Source organism: Megalops cyprinoides, chromosome 20 (genome assembly GCF_013368585.1).
Source record: "Megalops cyprinoides isolate fMegCyp1 chromosome 20, fMegCyp1.pri, whole genome shotgun sequence".
NCBI lineage: Eukaryota > Metazoa > Chordata > Actinopteri > Elopiformes > Megalopidae > Megalops > Megalops cyprinoides.
The window spans coordinates 7,492,521-7,510,977 of NC_050602.1; the positions used below are offsets into that span (position 1 = coordinate 7,492,521).

At 50.9% G+C, this 18,457-nt stretch overlaps 1 protein-coding gene across 4 annotated transcripts in view; it reads right to left on the reverse strand.

Annotated features, from left to right (window-relative positions):
* Positions 1-518: 518 nt before the first annotated feature.
* Positions 519-18,457, reverse strand: part of tnk2a (tyrosine kinase, non-receptor, 2a) — a 50,826-nt gene continuing 32,887 nt past the window's right edge. For 3 of the 4 annotated variants that reach the window (XM_036554961.1, XM_036554960.1, XM_036554959.1), the window contains 14 exons: positions 17,558-17,735; positions 16,434-16,504; positions 12,795-13,007; positions 11,692-11,844; positions 10,841-11,118; positions 10,263-10,389; positions 9,585-9,731; positions 9,208-9,302; positions 8,463-8,657; positions 6,427-6,518; positions 3,133-4,604; positions 2,559-2,654; positions 1,837-1,964; positions 519-1,320 (listed from right to left, as the gene is read on the reverse strand). In XM_036554961.1, coding sequence (XP_036410854.1) covers positions 1,314-1,320; positions 1,837-1,964; positions 2,559-2,654; positions 3,133-4,604; positions 6,427-6,518; positions 8,463-8,657; positions 9,208-9,302; positions 9,585-9,731; positions 10,263-10,389; positions 10,841-11,118; positions 11,692-11,844; positions 12,795-13,007; positions 16,434-16,504; positions 17,558-17,720 — 3,237 coding nt within the window. In that variant the 5' untranslated portion in view covers positions 17,721-17,735 and the 3' untranslated portion in view covers positions 519-1,313. Of the gene's footprint in view, positions 1,321-1,836; positions 1,965-2,558; positions 2,655-3,132; positions 4,605-5,283; positions 5,410-6,426; positions 6,519-8,462; positions 8,658-9,207; positions 9,303-9,584; positions 9,732-10,262; positions 10,390-10,840; positions 11,119-11,691; positions 11,845-12,794; positions 13,008-16,433; positions 16,505-17,557; positions 17,736-18,457 lie in introns of all 4 variants that reach the window. The other variant, XM_036554962.1, reaches the window with a different exon arrangement.

Genomic DNA, 18,457 nt, shown 5'->3' on the forward strand with positions numbered 1-18,457 from the left:
CAATTTGAATACATTAAAACATTCTGAATATATTAGAAAATGTCAGCAATTTCCACATTCATATATGTATCAGTATGCATTACATTGCAGATTGTAGCAAATACTGTAAAATATTCTACAAAATATAAATAAAATTGCAAGTATGAAAATGGCAATAACTGATATCCTTTGCAATGTGTGCAGAATATTTTGAAATAAAAATGAGCTCCTTATATTTTGGATATGTCGGCATAAATATCATTGTTCATTCTACCTAGCATGCGAGATGAGCGATCCAAATTCTCGATCCCAATCCCAAAATAAAATGGAAAAAATGTAAGGACAGTCCTTTCAAATGAGTAAGTATGGAGAAAGGGTTAAGCACAGAGAAAGGGCTGGCAAAGCGCAAAGAAAGAGAGAAAAGACAGAGGAACAGCTGAGAATGCACAGAAGAAACATCTGAGAAAGAAAAGAGAACCATCTGGGAAAGCACAAAGAAAAAGTCCCAACAGCCCAGAGAAACAGCTGGCACAGCACAGAGAAAAACCTGAGAAAACTCAGAGAAAGATGTAGGGAAGCACAGAGGAAAACACAGAAAGGACACGTGGATGAGTGAAAGGGGTGTTGGAGTAGCTGACTGCTTTGGTTCTGTCACAAAGTCACCTTAGTTGTGCTGCTTTAAAGAAACCACAAACGGGACATATTCTTATGTAAACTGGATTTATAAAATAAATGAGAAAAACCGAAACAACATAAAACCAAACTGCATCCCTCGCGCAGATTCCAACTTTCATCATAGCCTCTGCAGAACATACAAAACCATAAAACATTTCAAATAAGGACAAGAGACACATATTTGATGCAAATATATAAACTCAAAAAACAATATTCTTATATATATTTATTTCTCTGTAAATTCCTCTTCTATATATCATATAGATCTCTGTAAAAAAGAACAGGGAGCTGACGAGGGGTACAACAGCATCCTCATATCCACCTGTTCCTGTCAGACTCAATACTGGGCTGGCTGAACTTTGACCTCTGCTGAAACGCAGTAGTGCACCATGGGAGACAGCGGACAGGGCGTTAACCTTAGACAAACATCCTATGGGAACCACTGGACAATCCTACAATCAGTTAGGCCTGGTCCTGTGGTAAACTGACCTGCCCCCGTGGGAGACTACTGAGGGCAAGATGGGGGCAGGCGCGCGAGGAGGGGTCTGACTGGACCTTTTCCCACAGTGAGCAGCAGTCCGGGGTGTGTGGGAACGGGAGCCGACTCCAGGCTCTCTTGTCAGTCAAAAGCTGAGGACGGAGCCTCCAAGCAGCGGCCATCAACGCCTGTTCAGAACGGAAAGACAGGATGGTTTCTGTCAGCGGAAACGGTTGTAGACGTACAGTTTTGCATGCAGCACTGTGGCATGCAGTTCAAGGAACTCGTTTCTCTGTGTGTATGTGTGTGTGTGTGTGTGGGTGTGTGTGTGTTCAAGGTGATGGCAAGTTTTAGAGTAGTTACTGGATAGTTGCAAATAAATACTTCTGTAGACCAGGGCTTTCAGAAGTTTTTTTTTCACCAGATAATCTGTTTCCCTGCTAAAGTTCCATGTTGGTACTGTACTGTTATACAGCAATTTCAATGCCTGGTCATGAGAGGCAATCCATAGCAAGGTATTCTGGCTTTTCATTAGATAAAATCAAGAGTTTATAAGGACTATATTAAATCTCAGGTAAAGGAAACCAGTAAAGGAAACCACGCTGAGTATCAGCGGAGACCAGAGACACATATAGACACATGAAGCAGGACCAGGGTCCGTGGGAGGGTTCTGGGTAAAGGAGCGGGGCAGGGTGGCTTCTCACCTTTGCCTGACGGAGCCGTACGAGTCCAGCAGCTGGGTGCTGGCCAGCTCCAGGTTCCAGTCGTACAGCTCCAGAATCTTGAGACATTCCGCCCTGGATTTCAGCCCCAGAGAGAACAGCTGTTCCACCTACAACAGGGCAGAGATGAAGTCAGGAACCAGAGGAGCGGGCTCAGTCCTGCAGAAACTAACCATCTTATATAACACCAGCCCAGCAGACACAACTCAATGATCCTGTGTTACACGTGACTAAATGTCACATGCCAGCCCAACTCTGATTAAATGTAAAGAAGGCAGGTAACTGCGTGGGGAAGAGCGGATCATGCTGTGTGACAGCCAAATTAAACAAACCTTGAAATTTTGTCCGTGAGACAATCCCTGCTCTGCAACAGCATTTTACTCAAACATCATCTTGCTTTGCAGTGGCGATGTTCAAACATCGCAGAACCATGATGGTTTGCTCATTACAGAGGCATGAAATTCCAGTATAGACCAGTTTTTACAGTACATGTGATGTGACTTATGAGCTGAATTCCAACACGTTGCTATGCTGCCGAGCACTACTGTCAAGAGAGTAATGTACATTCAAAAGGTAGGGCATGAAATGGCTCCGGGAAGACAGTGCCCCAGCTCTGAACATAATGCTAGCCTGCACCATATTGCACAAAAAGCCAGAACTGATCCAGGATCAGCATTTTAAGGGGGATATTGCATCTTCCCTACCTTCAGATAGTGCACTGCCCTCTGCACATTCCAGCTGTGGTTCTGCAGGGCCGCCTGACACTCCTCTATGGTCACGCCATGGACTGCCTCTTGCACCTGTACACCACGCAAACAACCAATCAGCTCTGCCTGAACAAGCCAACGACACACTGACAACCAATGAAAAGCGTTTGTGAAACACATGCACACACTCACGACCAGTCAGCACACTGCTTGGCAGAGACACAAACTAACAGCTACAGGTGACAACTACACATCTCTGCAGAGAAGAAGAATAACAAGGAAAGTTAGGGTAAATGATCTGAATTTGCTACTCCATGCTGCCCTTTGCTGTTCAATTCTGTCACCTGCAGCATCACATGAAAGTGAGAAACAAAACTAAGTCATGGGGTCCAAAAATGGGTGAAGCTACCCTATGCTATCAACTGCTGATATGTCTCAACCAATCATTTTGAGATTTTTCTTTGAACAGCGAAGGACCAGTGAGTCACTGTCAGCATGCGATGGCTCCACCTATTTTGGGGTTTTGGGCTTTCTCTCATTTCCACACAGGACCCATTCACTCAGCGCTCACCAGCTTGACCCGGTCTGCAGTGCTGAGCCCGTCCGCCCTGGCCGCCTGACTGTCGCCGCTCAGCCTGGGCAGGCTGCAGGAGGTCCGGGGCACGGGCCTGGCAACCAGGGTGCTGTTGTTGTTGGAGGAGAAGTTAGCTTTAAGGTCGCCGTGCTGCTGCTGCTGCTGCTGTTGCATCATGGGCCGCACGGTGGCCGTGTTGGCTGCCCGCTTGTCGTCGGGGCCCTCGGCCTCCTTGAAGAAGCGGTCATACCTGTCCAGGTAGGAGGGCCGCTCGGGCAGGAGGTAGTAGTGGGTGTTGCTGACCTTCTTGCCGTCCCGCACGATGGGCAGGATACAGGGGGCCCGGGCGGCCTCCTTGCCCTGCGCCTGGATCACTTTGGGGGTGGCATACTTGGGGTCGGAGGCGAAGCTCTGGGTGGTGGGCATGAGCTTGCCGGGAGAGGTGGAGAGGTAGGACCCCAGGGAGGCGCCGGAGCACAGGCTGGCCCGCTGCTGGGGAGAGCCCACGAGGAGGCCCATGGGGCTAGGGGTGCGGGAGGTTGGCTGAGAGAGGGGGTCACGGGGCGGGATCTGGGGTGGGCGGTCCTTATCGTCGCCCTCCCCGCCCGAGGCCGGGGACAGGTCGCCAGAGCGGCGGGCGTAGTCGTTGCGCTTGGCTGGCCGTGGTGGGATGGGGATCCGGGGCGGGATCTGGGGCTTGTCCTCGGAGAAGGAGAGGATGATCTGCCGGTGGGCAGAGTCCAGGCCCGTGGGGCTGGGGGAGGTGGGCAGGGAGGAGCCCGCCGGCACGTTCAGCCTCCTCATGCACTCCTGCTGCAGCTCCTGGAAGATCTCCGCCGACTGCGAGAAGCTGCTGCTCTGGGCCTGCCGGCTGGGGAGGAAGAGGTTGTCCTCCACGCGGGGCTTCCCCGCCTCCCTCGGGCCCTCCCCCTGCCCCGCCCCCTCCCCCTCTCTTCCTGCGGGGGCGTACGCGCCGGCCCCGCCCCTCTCCGCCGCCCCCTGCTGCTCCGCGCTGTTTATGGAGCTCACCTCCACGTCGTCCTCATCTTGGGCCACGTCGTCGTAGGCCGGGGGCGGGGGCAGGGGCCGGGCGTCCCAGTCCACCACGGGGGTCGGGTGGAGGGGCCGGGGGAGGGTCCGGGTGGGGCTCTGGGGCGGGGTCCTGTCCAGTATGGACTCCGCCTCCAGCGCAAGTTTGGCCAAGGTGGGGATCTGCACCTCCACCACAGGGGAGGGCGAGGGCGTGGCGGAGGGGAACTCCTCTCCGAAATCAATGAGGGACACCTCGCTGGGGGTGCTGCCCGCGCTCCGGCTCCCGTAGGCCGGCCGCTCCCCCATCTTGGTGGCCGACACCCAGGCTGCTGGCTTCAGCTTCAGTCCTTTCACCACACCTGGTTTCTTCAGTGACAGCCTCTTGAGACCCGACGCACTCAGATCCTCGTCCTCAGTCACTGGATCATAGCACGGCTCTGAACACACACACACACACACACACACACACACACACACGACACACACACACACACACACACACACACACACACACGACACACACGACACACACGACAATATTACTTTCCTGAGCATGACTGACATTTCATGTGTCAGTGCGTCTTAGGGAACCTGACAGAGTGGAACCTGTCCTCACGAGGTTTCACTAAATGTCCCCCTGACAGTGATGCAAATGCCCTTTTCACTTTGACGCCTGGAAAAACTATCTGACTAACTGTCTAGCACGTGAACTGCTTTTAATGAGGCAGCGAGCAGCAGAAGCTCATGAAAGCAGCAGTGACAAGGCCAGAACCCCATCAAGGAAAAGGCCATGTTTCATCTGTGTTACTCCTAATGAGCAGCGCTGAACACCGCCGTGAGTTAGTCACAGCACTCGGCAGGCAGGAAGAGAGGGAGGGAGGGAGAGAAAGAGGAGTGAGAGTGAGGGAGGGGGAGGAGAGAGAGGAAGCAGAAAGAGGCAATGATAGGGAGAGAGGAATGAGAGTGAGGGAAGGAGAGAAAGAGTGAGAGAGAGCAGAGTGAGAGTGAGGGGGAAAGAGAGGGTAAATGGGAGAGAGGGAGAGAGAGAGAGAGAGGAGGCAGAAAGAGAGAAAGGAAGGAAGGAAGGAAGAGAAGGAGACAGGGTGCACGGTGTACCTTTGAGGAGTGGCGCGAGTAGAGAACAGAGGGGGCAGGAGCAGGGTTTAAACTGGACAGAGCGTCCAGACCCAGACTTACTCTGGACAAGCACGGCCGGCTGAGGCGGGCGAGGAGGGGGCTCCTCTGGAGAACGCAGGAGGAGGAGCATACGCGGAGGAGGAGAGGAGCGGCAGCGTGTGGAGGAGAGAAAAAGAGAGAGGGAGAGAGAGAAAGAAAGGGGGAGAGAGAGGTTGTTGCAGTTAATGCACAGCTGGGAAAAGAGGCAGCATATGACTAGCACAGAAAGAGCAGGATAACACAGAGATAGAGCGGTAAGAACCTGCAGAAACAGCTTCACAAGACATTTCAGAGCCCTGAACACTCATCTGTGTCACTGTAAGTGTCAGACTGGCACAGAGGGGTTGATCAGACAGCGGGTAATGGTGTGACCTCACTGACAGCAGATGAGACAATCATTCAGCCTACTACTGCATTTTAGCAGTAGTCACTAGCAGGAAGGCATTTTTGCATAACCCAGGTAACAGCTGAATTGAGTTCAGCTGCAACCATCAAGAGCCTTGATTCATGTCAAAAGACTGCGCTGACATACTCCCACTAACTTCTATCATGTACAGTTTATCCCCTAATTCTACTATTTTAACTCCTGTACAGGGATTTAATGGGACAATTTTAGGTTTATCCAAAACTGGAATTTAATTCTACCATATCAAATTTATCATGTATACAGTAGGGATTTAATTCCAATATGTTAACCTTGTCCTTTGTTTTGGGAGAATGAAGTTATTTGAGGAATTTAATTCTATCAATTTAAGTTCCTCCCATACAAAGATTAAAGACTGCTGTATTAAGGTTATCCCAAAAAAGGTCTAATTCTATTACATTAAGTTAATGCCCATAGCAGCATTTAATGCTACTAATTTCAGTTTGTCCCGTATTTTGACTTATTGGCCATTTTCTGTTTTCCCATGCAAGGATTTAATTCGACAGTTTTAACTTTATCCCAAAATGGGATGTTTGGCTTGCGCTGGGATTTCATTAGATCGTTTTAATTTTCGTCCCGTATTGGGATTTCAATTTTTTAAGCTGTTCAAATTCGGCTTTCGCTGTGCAGGGGCGCTCATTTTCGGACCGGCGACTCACTTTTGGCGCGTCCTGGGAGCTGGGTGGGCCGGGGGGCCTTGAGGTCCAGTCCGAGGATGTCCGGAGGGTCCATGGGGTTCCCCAGGTACAGGCTGGAGTGAGAGAAACGGAACTCAGTGCTCGGCGTTTTGGACGGCGGTGGAGAGTGAACCCTCACTGTGCTGTGCCGTGTCTTCCCCCGGGAGGCACAGCCCGTGGGCGGACAGCGTGCGCGGCCGCTCTCACGCCAGCAGGGTGCCGTGTCCGAACACGCTCCTCCAGCGGCTGTTTCCATTAAAAATAAAAACACTCCACGCTCGCTAATTAAAGCCTTTACCAGCACGCTTAAACCAGGGCTTACACTGTCAATGCCCCCAGTCATGCTGCACTGTAAATCTGTGGTAACATGCCACTGTTTGAATAACCTTGGTAACATTAATGCGTATTTAGACGCATGGTCGCTCCACACGTTCTGTAAACAAGTCAACAGCACAGCAAGGCCCTACTGCCCCCTAGTGGTCACTAATGTAACAGTTCAACAGTTGCTCTCTATTTATAAGAATGAGAGTCAGCAACTCACAATGATCAAAACACATGGACTGAATTGTTCTGATATGAACATTATGTACTTACTCCACTCAGAGGAATCAAAAAATCCACTTAAGAATAACTTGGTGCCCACTCGTACAAAACAATATACTCAATCCAATGGCATGTATTTAGCAGAAAAAAAGGTTAATTTGAAATCTGAATTGGAAGAGCACATCTGACATTAATTACCATAGCATACAGCATGCAAAATATTCTGAGAAAAAAGATTAGCTCTAGAATGCTCCTTGGCACGCTAGAAAAAGATGCCATGACCATGCACATAATCAAAAATAACTACAGCGAGTCAAGTTATTATTTTAGGGTTGAAAGTAGGGAGTAAGTAACGGCACTGTAGCCTACATTGTGTTAGCAATACGCAGTGTCACTCATGAAGAGTGTCATATTTAATAAAGGACTGTATTACAACTGTACATTCAAATACATATTTGTTACAAGTTTGTTCCAATTCAGGTAAGGTATTTACTTTCACAAATGTCCTTTAATGAATTAAAATGTGTAAATAAATGCCCATTTACTCCAATTATTTGTCATTCTGCTTTTAGTATGTGAGTACTTGTGAGCACTGAATCGAATCGAATCTGCGGTTCTTATACTGAGAATGTACTGTGCGTGCGGGCATGATGCAGATGGAGGCTGAGGTGGATCTGGCCCGTTCTGGAATGTGGGAATTGACGCAAACCGACCCCCTGTCTCTGCCAGCTGCTTCTGCAAGCATTAGTCCAGACACAACCCCTGGCATTTACAGTAAGAGGCCGTTTTATCCCGAAATCCGCATACATCATCATCGCAGCGGCTGCGTGGGCTACACCCTGTGACTCACGAGCCGCAGTGCGGTGTCGGCTTTCTGGACACACCCGGCGGCGAGGGCTCGTTCCACGTTATAAACAAACACGGTCAGAGAGCTAATCCACCTGTTAACGAGAGCGTAACCACAGCTTTGCAGGTGAAAAAGCCAGAGCAGGGCACTGCTGTTGTAAACTCAAACAAAGCACTTAAACCTTATCCGCTTCAGTGGGGGAAATTCCATGTCAGTTCAGGGAACGAACTGAAATTCTATTCCTGAATCATTTAATATGAAACCTTTTCATACACTGAATTAACTGAACTGGAGCTGACCAGAACTGAGTAACAGTCAGTAACACCCAACTGTCCAAATGGATTACACATAAGTTATCAGACATATAACAGAACCTGGCCTAATATCCATATAAACACTGTATATCCTTATGTTGTGTAACATACAATGTCCATACTGTACCTCCCTATACACTGGGAAATCACAGAAGACCATCTTATGCAAAACAGAGGCAAGTGTTAAGACCTTCCAACAAGAGAAACAGGCTGTACCACACTATCTGACCACTAGAGGGCAGCAGGGTCTTTGCTGTGAATGCTGATGCTGGTGAGGTATTGGGACGGAGAATAGTGGAAAAGGAGGCTCTTACTCGTCAATCTTGTCCGGGAAGCCCCAGCAGCGCTGGGGGTTGGTGTCGCCGTGGCCCGTGTGGATGAAGCTGTTCTTCAGCGGCCGGCTGATGTCGTGGGCCGACAGGCCGGCCACCGACGTCACCGTGTTCCTGGGGAACTGGCCCACCTTCAGCGTGCGCTTGTTCTGGCCCCGCCACCAGTAGTTCTCTGCCCTGCAGGAGGGGTTACCACGGTTGGTTACCACAGCGACAGGGCGCCTCAAATCAGTTATCACAACGACAATGCAAAAGGCACCACCCGGCTTCACTCGGCGCCAAACATGCGAAGGTTACAAACAAACAGTGACTGAAGCAGAGGCGTTCATTTAAATAAATAAATGAAGTCATTCAAAAGGCCAAAGTCAATGTTTGCATTGTGTCCATTTATGGGCGGCGAGAGTCATTTTTCAGAGGTCCTTATCTGCAACACGTGCATTTTTAGCTTTTTTTAAACTGACAGATTCGTGCAATGTAACAATAACTACATCCCCAGGCCTCAACACCTCAGCTGAGTTAGAAATATGCAGCTGCTGCATGCAGGGGTAACGTTTCAGATACTGTATAAGCACACAGGCCTTCCAGGAAACGGTCTAACTGGCAGGGGCATTCCTGAAAGCCTCTATTTCTGCTCCAGCTGTAAGTGCTTCCTCTGCGCGTCTGCCTGCCTGCCTGCCTGCCTGCCTGCCGAGTTTGCCCCCCACGCCCCTGCCCCCTGCACACACACCTGCCCTCGATGATGGTGATGACATCGTTCATCTGGATCTGCAGCTTGTCTGGCTCGTCAAAGTCCTGCAGGGCCCTCATGTCTGTGGGCATGGTCTGCAGAAAACACACGACCGGAACACAACCTGGTCTAACAACGCTCAGGAGAAACGCAACACCACACCGTGACGTGGTTTAAAAAAAAAAAAAAAAACAATGATCAGGGACACATGACCCAAATACAACCTAGCCTGGCAATCGTTTGGAACAATGCACAGCAAGAATGTGATGGAGTTTGATAAAATATAAAGAAACGCACATCTAGAGCTCAATGCTCTCTGCAACACACACGCGCGCGCGCGCACACACACACATTGTGCCGAGCAGTGTCAGCCTCACCTCCACCAGGAACTCGCGCAGGGCCACAAAAGTGGGCCGATCGTCGGGCTTCTGCGCCCAGCACTGCAGCATGACATTGTAGATGTCCTGGGGGCAGTCCTCCGGCTTCGGCAGGCGCTCGCCCTCCTTATCGATCTTATGAAGGATCTGGAGCACGCAAAGATACACACACACACACACAGATCCTTCAGATAATCTCTGCAGCTGCTGCAGAACCAAGGCCTCTGAAGCACACTACAGAGAACAGCTATGATGACATTGATCTTGTCTTGACATTATAAAACAATGTGACAGTGCTATTCAATCATTTCAAATTTATTTTGATTTGAACAGATGTTCTTTCACAAAACAAGATAAAATGAGCTCTATCTGAGAAAACATTTGAGAATGGTTTCCGGGGAAAAGTGCTTGGTTGGACGTGCCGAAGACACACCGAGTCTGTGACCTTTTCCAAGGCTGACGCATGAATGCTTATTTACGTCCAACCAAAACACATTCCCTGGGTTTTCTTTTCTCACAAGACCCCCTGTTGTATCTGAGAAAATATGGCAATCAGAAGAATCGTTTGCCTGATATGGACACATTTTAAAATCTTATTTAAAATGTCTGGCACTGTGGCACTGCCCCTCCTGATCCTTGGTCACATGCTCAGTGATGTCATTGTGATGTCACTGCTACCTGACTGCCATTGAGGCCCAGCCAGGGCTCTTGACCATAGGTGCACATCTCCCACAGGGTCACGCCGAACATCCAGGTGTCGGTAGCGTGGGAGAATGTGCGTGTCTTCAGACTTTCCGGAGCGCACCTGGGGAGTGAACACATACACACACACACACACACACACACACACGCTGAGTTTAGGTTTAAATAAAAATCTGGGTACTGTCAGAAAAACAACCCCCTTTGTTTGGAGATGAGATTTGAGTGCTGATATTTAAAAGCGGATTTGACTGTTTGAGATAAAGGCTTTGGAGATTCAGCAAGTCAAGACTAAACACACTGAAGAGAGATAGACCTGAGCAAAGAACATACATACATACATTCACAGAAACACACATACACACACACACACACACACACACACTTTACACATCACACACATTTACACACTCACACATCTACATATTCACACACATGAACTCACTCATGCACTCACTCACTCATGCACTCACTCACGCAATCACTCGCGTACTCACTCGCGTACTCACTCACTCACGTACTCACTCACTCACGTACTCACTCACTCACTCACTCACCAGGCGAAGGGGACCTTGCGGTGCTCCTGCATGACGTAGTGGTCGTCATTCTTGGGCAGCGCCCTCATGAGGCCAAAGTCCCCGATCTTCACCAGCTCGTTGGAGGCCAGCAAGATGTTGCGGGCGGCAAGGTCTCTGTGGATGAAGCGCTTGGACTCCAGGTAGGCCATGCCGTTGGCGATCTGGATGGCGTACTGGCACAGTGTGGAGATGAGGAAGTGGCCCTGATTCTTCCGCAGGCGGTCCAGCATGGAGCCCAGAGGGGCCAGCTCTGTCACCTGGAGGCAGAAGCGTCCCACACACGTCACAAGCATTCTCTGAAAACATGCAGGGGCCTACTACTGAACTCCTCTCCAAAAAATCACCAGCCATTTACCTGGCAATTATAGTTCAATGTGTTAATCTGCCTGGAGACAAATCAATTATAATCTCTCTCCCGAAAGCGAGTAGATATTTGAGGATGGTCTCTGGGGAAAATGACTTGTTGGACGTGCCGAAGACACACCAAGGCTAAAGGCTAATGCAAGAATGCTTATTCACGTCCAACCAAAACACTTTCGCTGGGTTTTCTTTTCTCACAGAACCCCGCTGCCCTTTAAAGTCTGCTAAAAGTAGCTTTGTAGAACAGGGAAAAAAGCGTCCAGAGAATGACTAAGTACTCGGCTTTCTGCGAGCGGACCAAAAAATGTACGTGTTATTTTAAACCCTTCTGTCCCCTCTCTGACCCCCCCGCCCTGGGACGTCTCAGCGTGATTAACAGCGCTCCGGGTTGGATTTCCCTAGGGCCCAATGCTGCTGGTTGAGTGGCGGGTGGTGTGGTGTTTTTGGGAGGGGGACGGGTCTCGCCTTACCATTTTCATGGGGTGCGTGAGGACGACGCCGTAGAGCCGGATCAGGTTCTGGTGGTCCAGGGAGTGCATGGCGTTCACCTCGCGGATGAAGTCGTCCAGGGCATCCGGCTGGTTCAGCACGTCCGTTTTCAGGCACTTCACGGCCACGTTCAGCTAAAAATAGAAGGGGGGGGGGGCAAGGCCAGGGCCGGCTGGTCACGCATCCCGTCTGCTGGTATTCATGGAAACTGAGAGCGCCTCTGCCTTTCTGTCCGTCTAACTGTCCATCCAGACAGCGCGCAAACTCCAGCCCCCCCCTCCTGTGATTATCTTACTGCATCCTACAGGCCTGTGTGATGTGCTTCCTCTGTTAAGTGTTGGTCCCTTTAGGCCTGCCTAGCTGTCCAGCTCAGTGCCTCTACCCACCTGATACAGGCCAGGTCCGAATCCGCACTGCAACCCCCACTTCTCTACCCACACAAACACGCTCTCGAGCCTGGCCCGCTGTGAACGCCAGCTCCCTGCTAACGCCGTTAGCGCCCTGGTTCTGACAGCATGCTGAAAATGTTGGTCTGCCTTGCAGACTCCCGTGAGATCGGTGTGAAAACAATAACACTCGGCAGAGCCGAGGACAGCCTGTCTGTGGAAGGCAGTGATATTTCCAGCCAGCACGGCCGGCTGGAGGCAATTACCCACGAGCCATCAGGGAGCACTGCGGTCAAGTCACGCGAGCGAACCTGTTATTCTTCCGAAAAAACCCACATGCTGTATCTAAAGACCACAACACCATCATCGTTCCACACTGAAGTTGTGCTACAGTCTAACATTACAACACATCACAGTAGATGTTCTTATCCAGAGAGAGTTACATAGGTTTAAATTTTATCCATTTATACAGCTGGATTTTTACTGAGGCGCTTGTGGGTACAAAAGCAGCGTCCCAGCAAAGAATCGATTCAGCAACCTTCCGGTTACAAGCCCTGCTCCTTACCACTACACCACACTGCTGCCCCTTCCACCCGGTTGAGAAGAGCTGAGAGCACAGATGGGCCCCAGGTTCCTCTTACACCCTCCTTTTCTTCCTATCTTTCTCTCCATCCCTCTCTCCCCCTCTCTTTACTCACCACTTTCCCTGTGGGCGTGAACCACTCGCCGCGCTTGACCACGCCGAAAGAGCCATCCCCCAGCTTCTCGAAGAGCGCCAGGTCCTTCTCGCTGATGAGGCAGGTGAGGGCCTGCTGCTGGCCCTCAGCGGGCGGCGGCGTCGGGGAGGGCTTGCGGAAGGTGGAGGCCGGCTGGGGCTGGAAGTCCGCATCCGGCCGCTTCCCGCTGAACACCTACAGGGGGCGGAGCAAAAGACAGAGAGGCCGCGGCTCAGAGTAGCTCAGCCCGGACTGGCCCCGCCTCCATGACATGCCCACTGGGGGCCGACCCCAGCCGGGCCTCAGAGCACACGCCTGTCGAAGCTGGCCTGGCTCAGCCTCCGGTGACAGGTATGGAGGCCGGTCTGGCTTGGTGAGCCTCTCCCCCCTCTACCGGGAAGAGGGAGCGCAGACACCAGGTGGGGGGTGGGGTTACTGGGGTCGGCCAAAGCCAGAACGAACACACATCCGCAGACAACTCACACCGAGCGCCTTATATGGTTATATCAAGTGCGACTGGAGTATCAGTGACAATCAGTCAACCGCCTTGGCTGAATTAAACGCACCCCCGCCATTTCCTTGGGTACGGACGAGAAGTGCGGCTGAAATTTCATACACAAACTCAAACGCGGAGGTTACGCAGGGGGTGAATGGAGGGGGTGGGGGATGGGCAAACGGCAAAAACAACATTGTAGCGGGCTTTACTCAATGGGCTGTGATAGCAGGTATCTTCTCCTCTTATCGGGCATTTAAATATTTCGGAGGTACTTTGTAACTGGAGGCACTGAAGACGGAATGGAACCCCGCTCGACCCCCGCCTACTACGCCAATGAGGGTGTTGACTGAGAGGACACAGACCTCACTACGCACTGCGGCCGGTGGACTTGCCTGGGAGAGACATCCCCCTAACGTTATCTGAGCACTTCAGACTATGGCATATTGAATTATCTCCAAAAATGGGGGGGGGGGGGGGGGGGGGGGGCAAGTCATTTAAACAGCAAATACGGCTGTTCTCTGGTAAATTATAAGTGGTTTACAATTACAGTTTAACAAGCATCTTATTGAGCTTGAAATTTATTTGAAGTTTTCTGGAAAAATGTCAGTGAGGGAATGTGTTCAGCTGGAAGCGCCAAGGACACAACAACTAAATGAGCCTTACGAAGCAGATTTATAAAGGGCTTGGTATGTCCAACAAAACACTTTTCCCTGAGGTTTGTTTTCCCATAGAAATGCCTTTTATGCACTGCCAAAGATGAGGAGATCACACAGACACTCAAAACAGTTTATTAAATCAATTGCAAATTGATGACAGCTTGAGAATGGAACTCGCATTTCCGTGAATCAATACAAGACAGAAGAGACTGAGCTGAGAGCTGACTGGTTCCAAATGCATTTCGCATGTGGAAGAGGCCAGCGTGCCACGGAAACAGCCCTGAACCTGTGCCGCCTGCCCTGATAAGCACACACATGATCACACAGCAGAGACACACTCACACACACCTACAGTACACCCCCCCCCCACACACAGACACACACTCCTACATAAACACACACATACACACAAGCACACACACACACACACACAGATAAGCACAATCTCCACAGCTAGCACATACTCACACACAAACACACCCACATAAACACACACTCACACGCAGCCACACACACTCACACAATCATGCAGCCACACATACAAAATCACAAAAATATACACACCTAGAGTACTCACACACACACACACACACACACACACACCTATATAAACACACACACACACACACACACCTATATAAACACACACACGTGTAGATAAGCAGTCTCCCTGGCTAGCGCGCACACACACACACACACACACACACACACACACACACACACATTAAATCCTAGCTCCCTCCTAGGGAGGGAGAAGGGTCTCCTGATTGCACCATCACTCTTGTCCAAAAGGAAGTGGGGGGCAATGATATGTTTCTAAAATTACACGTGTTTGTTTCCGTTCCTGGCAGTGCAGCGAGACGCAGTAATCTGCCTCCTCAGCTGCTGAATATCTGTGTGTATGAATGTGTGCAAGTGCATGCACTTGAGTGTGCATGAGTATATGTATGGGTGAACATGACTGTTCTATACGCAATGCAAATGTGTGAGTGTATGTCAGAGAGAGAGAGAGTGTTTGTGTGCTGACTGTGTGTGTGTGTACTGACTGTGTGTGTGTGCTGACTGTGTGTGTATGTGTGTGTGTGTGTGTACTGACTGTGTATGTGTGCTGACTGTGTGTGTGTGTGTGTGTGTGTGTGTTCCTGGTCATGCTGTCCCACAGCCCACAGAGAGAGGAATGTGGTAAACACAGAGCATTGAGTGTAAACAGTACTCCCACCCTGGACCCCTGTCTCTCGCTGCCTCTGGTATGTACTGCTGGACACTCAGAAAGGAAGAAAAACACATTTATTTATCTGTGACCATCCAGCCAGCTCCTTTAGGAAGCGCAAAGAGAAGCATTCACTATCCGGTGACAGGAAACATTTCAACGAGCATTTCAGCAAAATGAGAAAAACTGTACAGGTACCGCCTGCTAAATTTAGCACTGGAATTTGTGCAATTTTGAGCTGTAATAAAAGTCTGTACACGGTAGCAGCCAAAACCCAGTGATGGATTATTGCTTCAGATGGAAGAGAGATAGGATGAAAACGCCAGGCTTCCCAGGGGATCATGGGGGTGGGATTGGGGGTGGGGGGGGCTGGCAGCATGGTTGCGGTCGCTGCGGTAACCCCCGTCCACGTGCCCGGCGTTTGGGAATGTGGGGGGACTGGGCTCCGCTCACGGGACTGTAATTTCATCCGCTCTGCATTCTGCACGGGACGGCCGCCCCGCGGCCGCACCACCGTGACCGGGACGCGCTGAACGCCGCGCTCTGCGCCGATTCATGCATGCCGTTTTAACTCCTTCCTCCCCTCCCCCCACCCTGTTTTACACAAACCTCACTTTTTCTGACCAAACCTTACGGCGTTAATGTTGTGGCGTCTGGCTGATTTTGACACTGTGTTTGAATGAATGGGGTCTGGCCTCAATTTGCACTCCGAAGGGATTTACATCTGTTGAAGCCGCCAATGACATACAGGTCATTACACCGTCTGCTTGGCCCCACGTGGGAGTGATTGTTAAATGTTTTGAAAAAGCCTGAAACTCTTCAATCACCCAGCAAAACTTACGAAATAAGGAACAAGCAAACAAAGCACAAACTTAGGCACCTCACCTTTAAGAGAAGTAAAACACAGGGACAATGTCTGGTTGGACGTGGCCAGAATTTGTAACCCAAGGCAAGCAAAAGTTATTAGCACATTGTAGTGCTTTCTCTGAGGTGAAACTTTTAGACTTGTAAGTGAATAAATTCAAATTAGCATTCAGTCTCAGGTATGTCTGTGAAAAGACAACCTGCCATTCTAGTGGTCTTTTTTAAGAGAACAGCAGCAGGAACCCTTTAAGAGTCTGATGGTGGGAGAAGGTGTCATGCAACAAAACTAGCGTGTGAGAGACGACCCCGCCACAGGGGCGACGTTGACCTGCCACCCGGCTGAGGTGGGGGCAGGGATCCTTGCTCCAGAAGTTTCTGTAGAGAGTGCGGCCTACCTTGCTCATCCAGGACTTCCGCTTGCACAGGGCCTTCCTCCTCTTGACCGCCTCCCACAGCCGTCTCTGCCCTTTAAGAAGAGCAGACAGACAGCAAACATCAGCCAGACCGCTGACACAAGGTAAAGCATCAGTAAGCACGAACAGACCAAACGCAGACATGCACTGTGTGCAGTAATCTGAGGGAGAAAGAAGTGAGCTTAGAAAAGCCAACATGAAGTGAGGAGAAAAAAAAAAAGATTTAATACGCTTAAAGTGCAAACAATCGTCGTTTACTTAAAATTACGTCTGCGGTGTCTGTAGCTCCCCTCTGTACAGAGAGAGGCCTGTGAGCGCGAGGCTGCGTGGTGATTAAGACTTGGCAGCCAGTCCCTCTCTGGTGTAATGTTTGCGTAGTTATGTAAAGAATGTGCCTTTGTTGTACGTCACGTAGCAGAAAGAGGCCGACCCCCCCTGCCCCCGACCCCCTCCCGAGGAGACAATGGGGCAGAAGACAGCGTGCCCGAACTCAGTGTCCCGGCACTCCTGTTGGGACGCGTGCCCGGTGGGGTTTTTTTTTTTGGAAGGGGTGAAGGAAAGCACCCTCAGACGGAGGGGGAGGCCCCAGCTAAAGGAAGCAGGTGTCGCAGCTGTGATGAATGCTCCCCCTCTGGACGGCGGCCATGCTGAAGGGTCCGTGGCGTTTTTTTTTTTTTTGTTCCCAGTAAACAATGCCAGGCTTTCTTTGGCTTACAATATCCGCGGCGCCTTTCACGGACGCTTTATCGCACCCCCTGCCCCCCCCCATGCTAAATAACAGGGGCTTGATTTTTATCTGGGGTTCGCCCTCTGCTTCCTCCCTGTGTGTGGAGTGTCTTAGGAACCTGCAGCACAACCAAACAGCCAAGACAGCAGTTCTCCTCCCCTGAGCCGACTGCATCTGCTGCGGTTCGTGGAGGGGCATACGGGCACTTTTTTGGACAGACCCATCTCACAGAGGGGCCTTGCTCGTGGTGTGTGTGCGTAAGTGTGTCTTATCTGTAGATTATCAGCAGCAGGTGGCCCTTTGATTCATTGCTGGGTTTTCTCTTTCATGCTCATGAGGTATGTGTGTGTTTGTGTCTGTGCCTCATTGTGGAACTCACCGGGCCGCCCCATCCCGATCTTCTCCAGGTCCTCGTTCTTGACGTAGTCGAAGTGCGAGAGTCGCGTGACGTTGAGGTCGTCGCGGATACGCAGGAAGTACTGCTGCAGCTGCACTTCCATCAGGAGCTCCAGGAGCCATTCTGTCCCCTCGTCCGACTGCATGCTACTGCCCAGCTTCTGCGAGGACACACAGGCAGACAGACAGACGGTTAGTGCATCCCCCTCCGGCTGAAAGCTACTGCCCAAATTCTGTGCAGACAGACAGTAAGCACATCGTCCTCTGGCTGCACACTAGCAACCAGCTTCTTCAGAGAAAGGCAGACAAACCCTGGCCAAAAAGACGCCTGTCCATCTGCGCACCCTTCCTGCACAGATGCGCAGACAGGCAGACACGCTGTCGACACATCACTGTTTGACTGAATGCTGCTGTCCATCTTTTTACGCGCGCACCAAAGACAGGCCGACTCACCGCACGCAGCAGGCCAGCCTGCGTAACTCACAGACGGATCAGTGCTCTCCCTAGAACAGCAAACCCCGACCTGTGCAGGCCTGGCGTGGGTGAGAACGCAGTGCGCTCCGAGCAGTCGGAGGCTGGATCTCCCGACCTCCGCGGCGAACACTGAATCCTGCTCGGTTTCGTTTGCTGAGCCTGGCACGTGAAGCGCTTATTTCCCGTGACAGGTCCTTAACTGCAACTGCCGCCACTTTAACCTGATTACGGGTCTGATCGAGACGGTGCGTGTTCAGCGGTCAGAGTGCTGTGCTTCTTTGCATGCTGGTAATCTGCTCTCTGATGCACGTTAGACATCAGCTGCGTTCAATTACACACACCCCCCCCTCCCCCCGAGTCAGACCCCCTTCCCTCAGTCCCCTCGGCGTGCTCACTCTCAGCGGGCAAC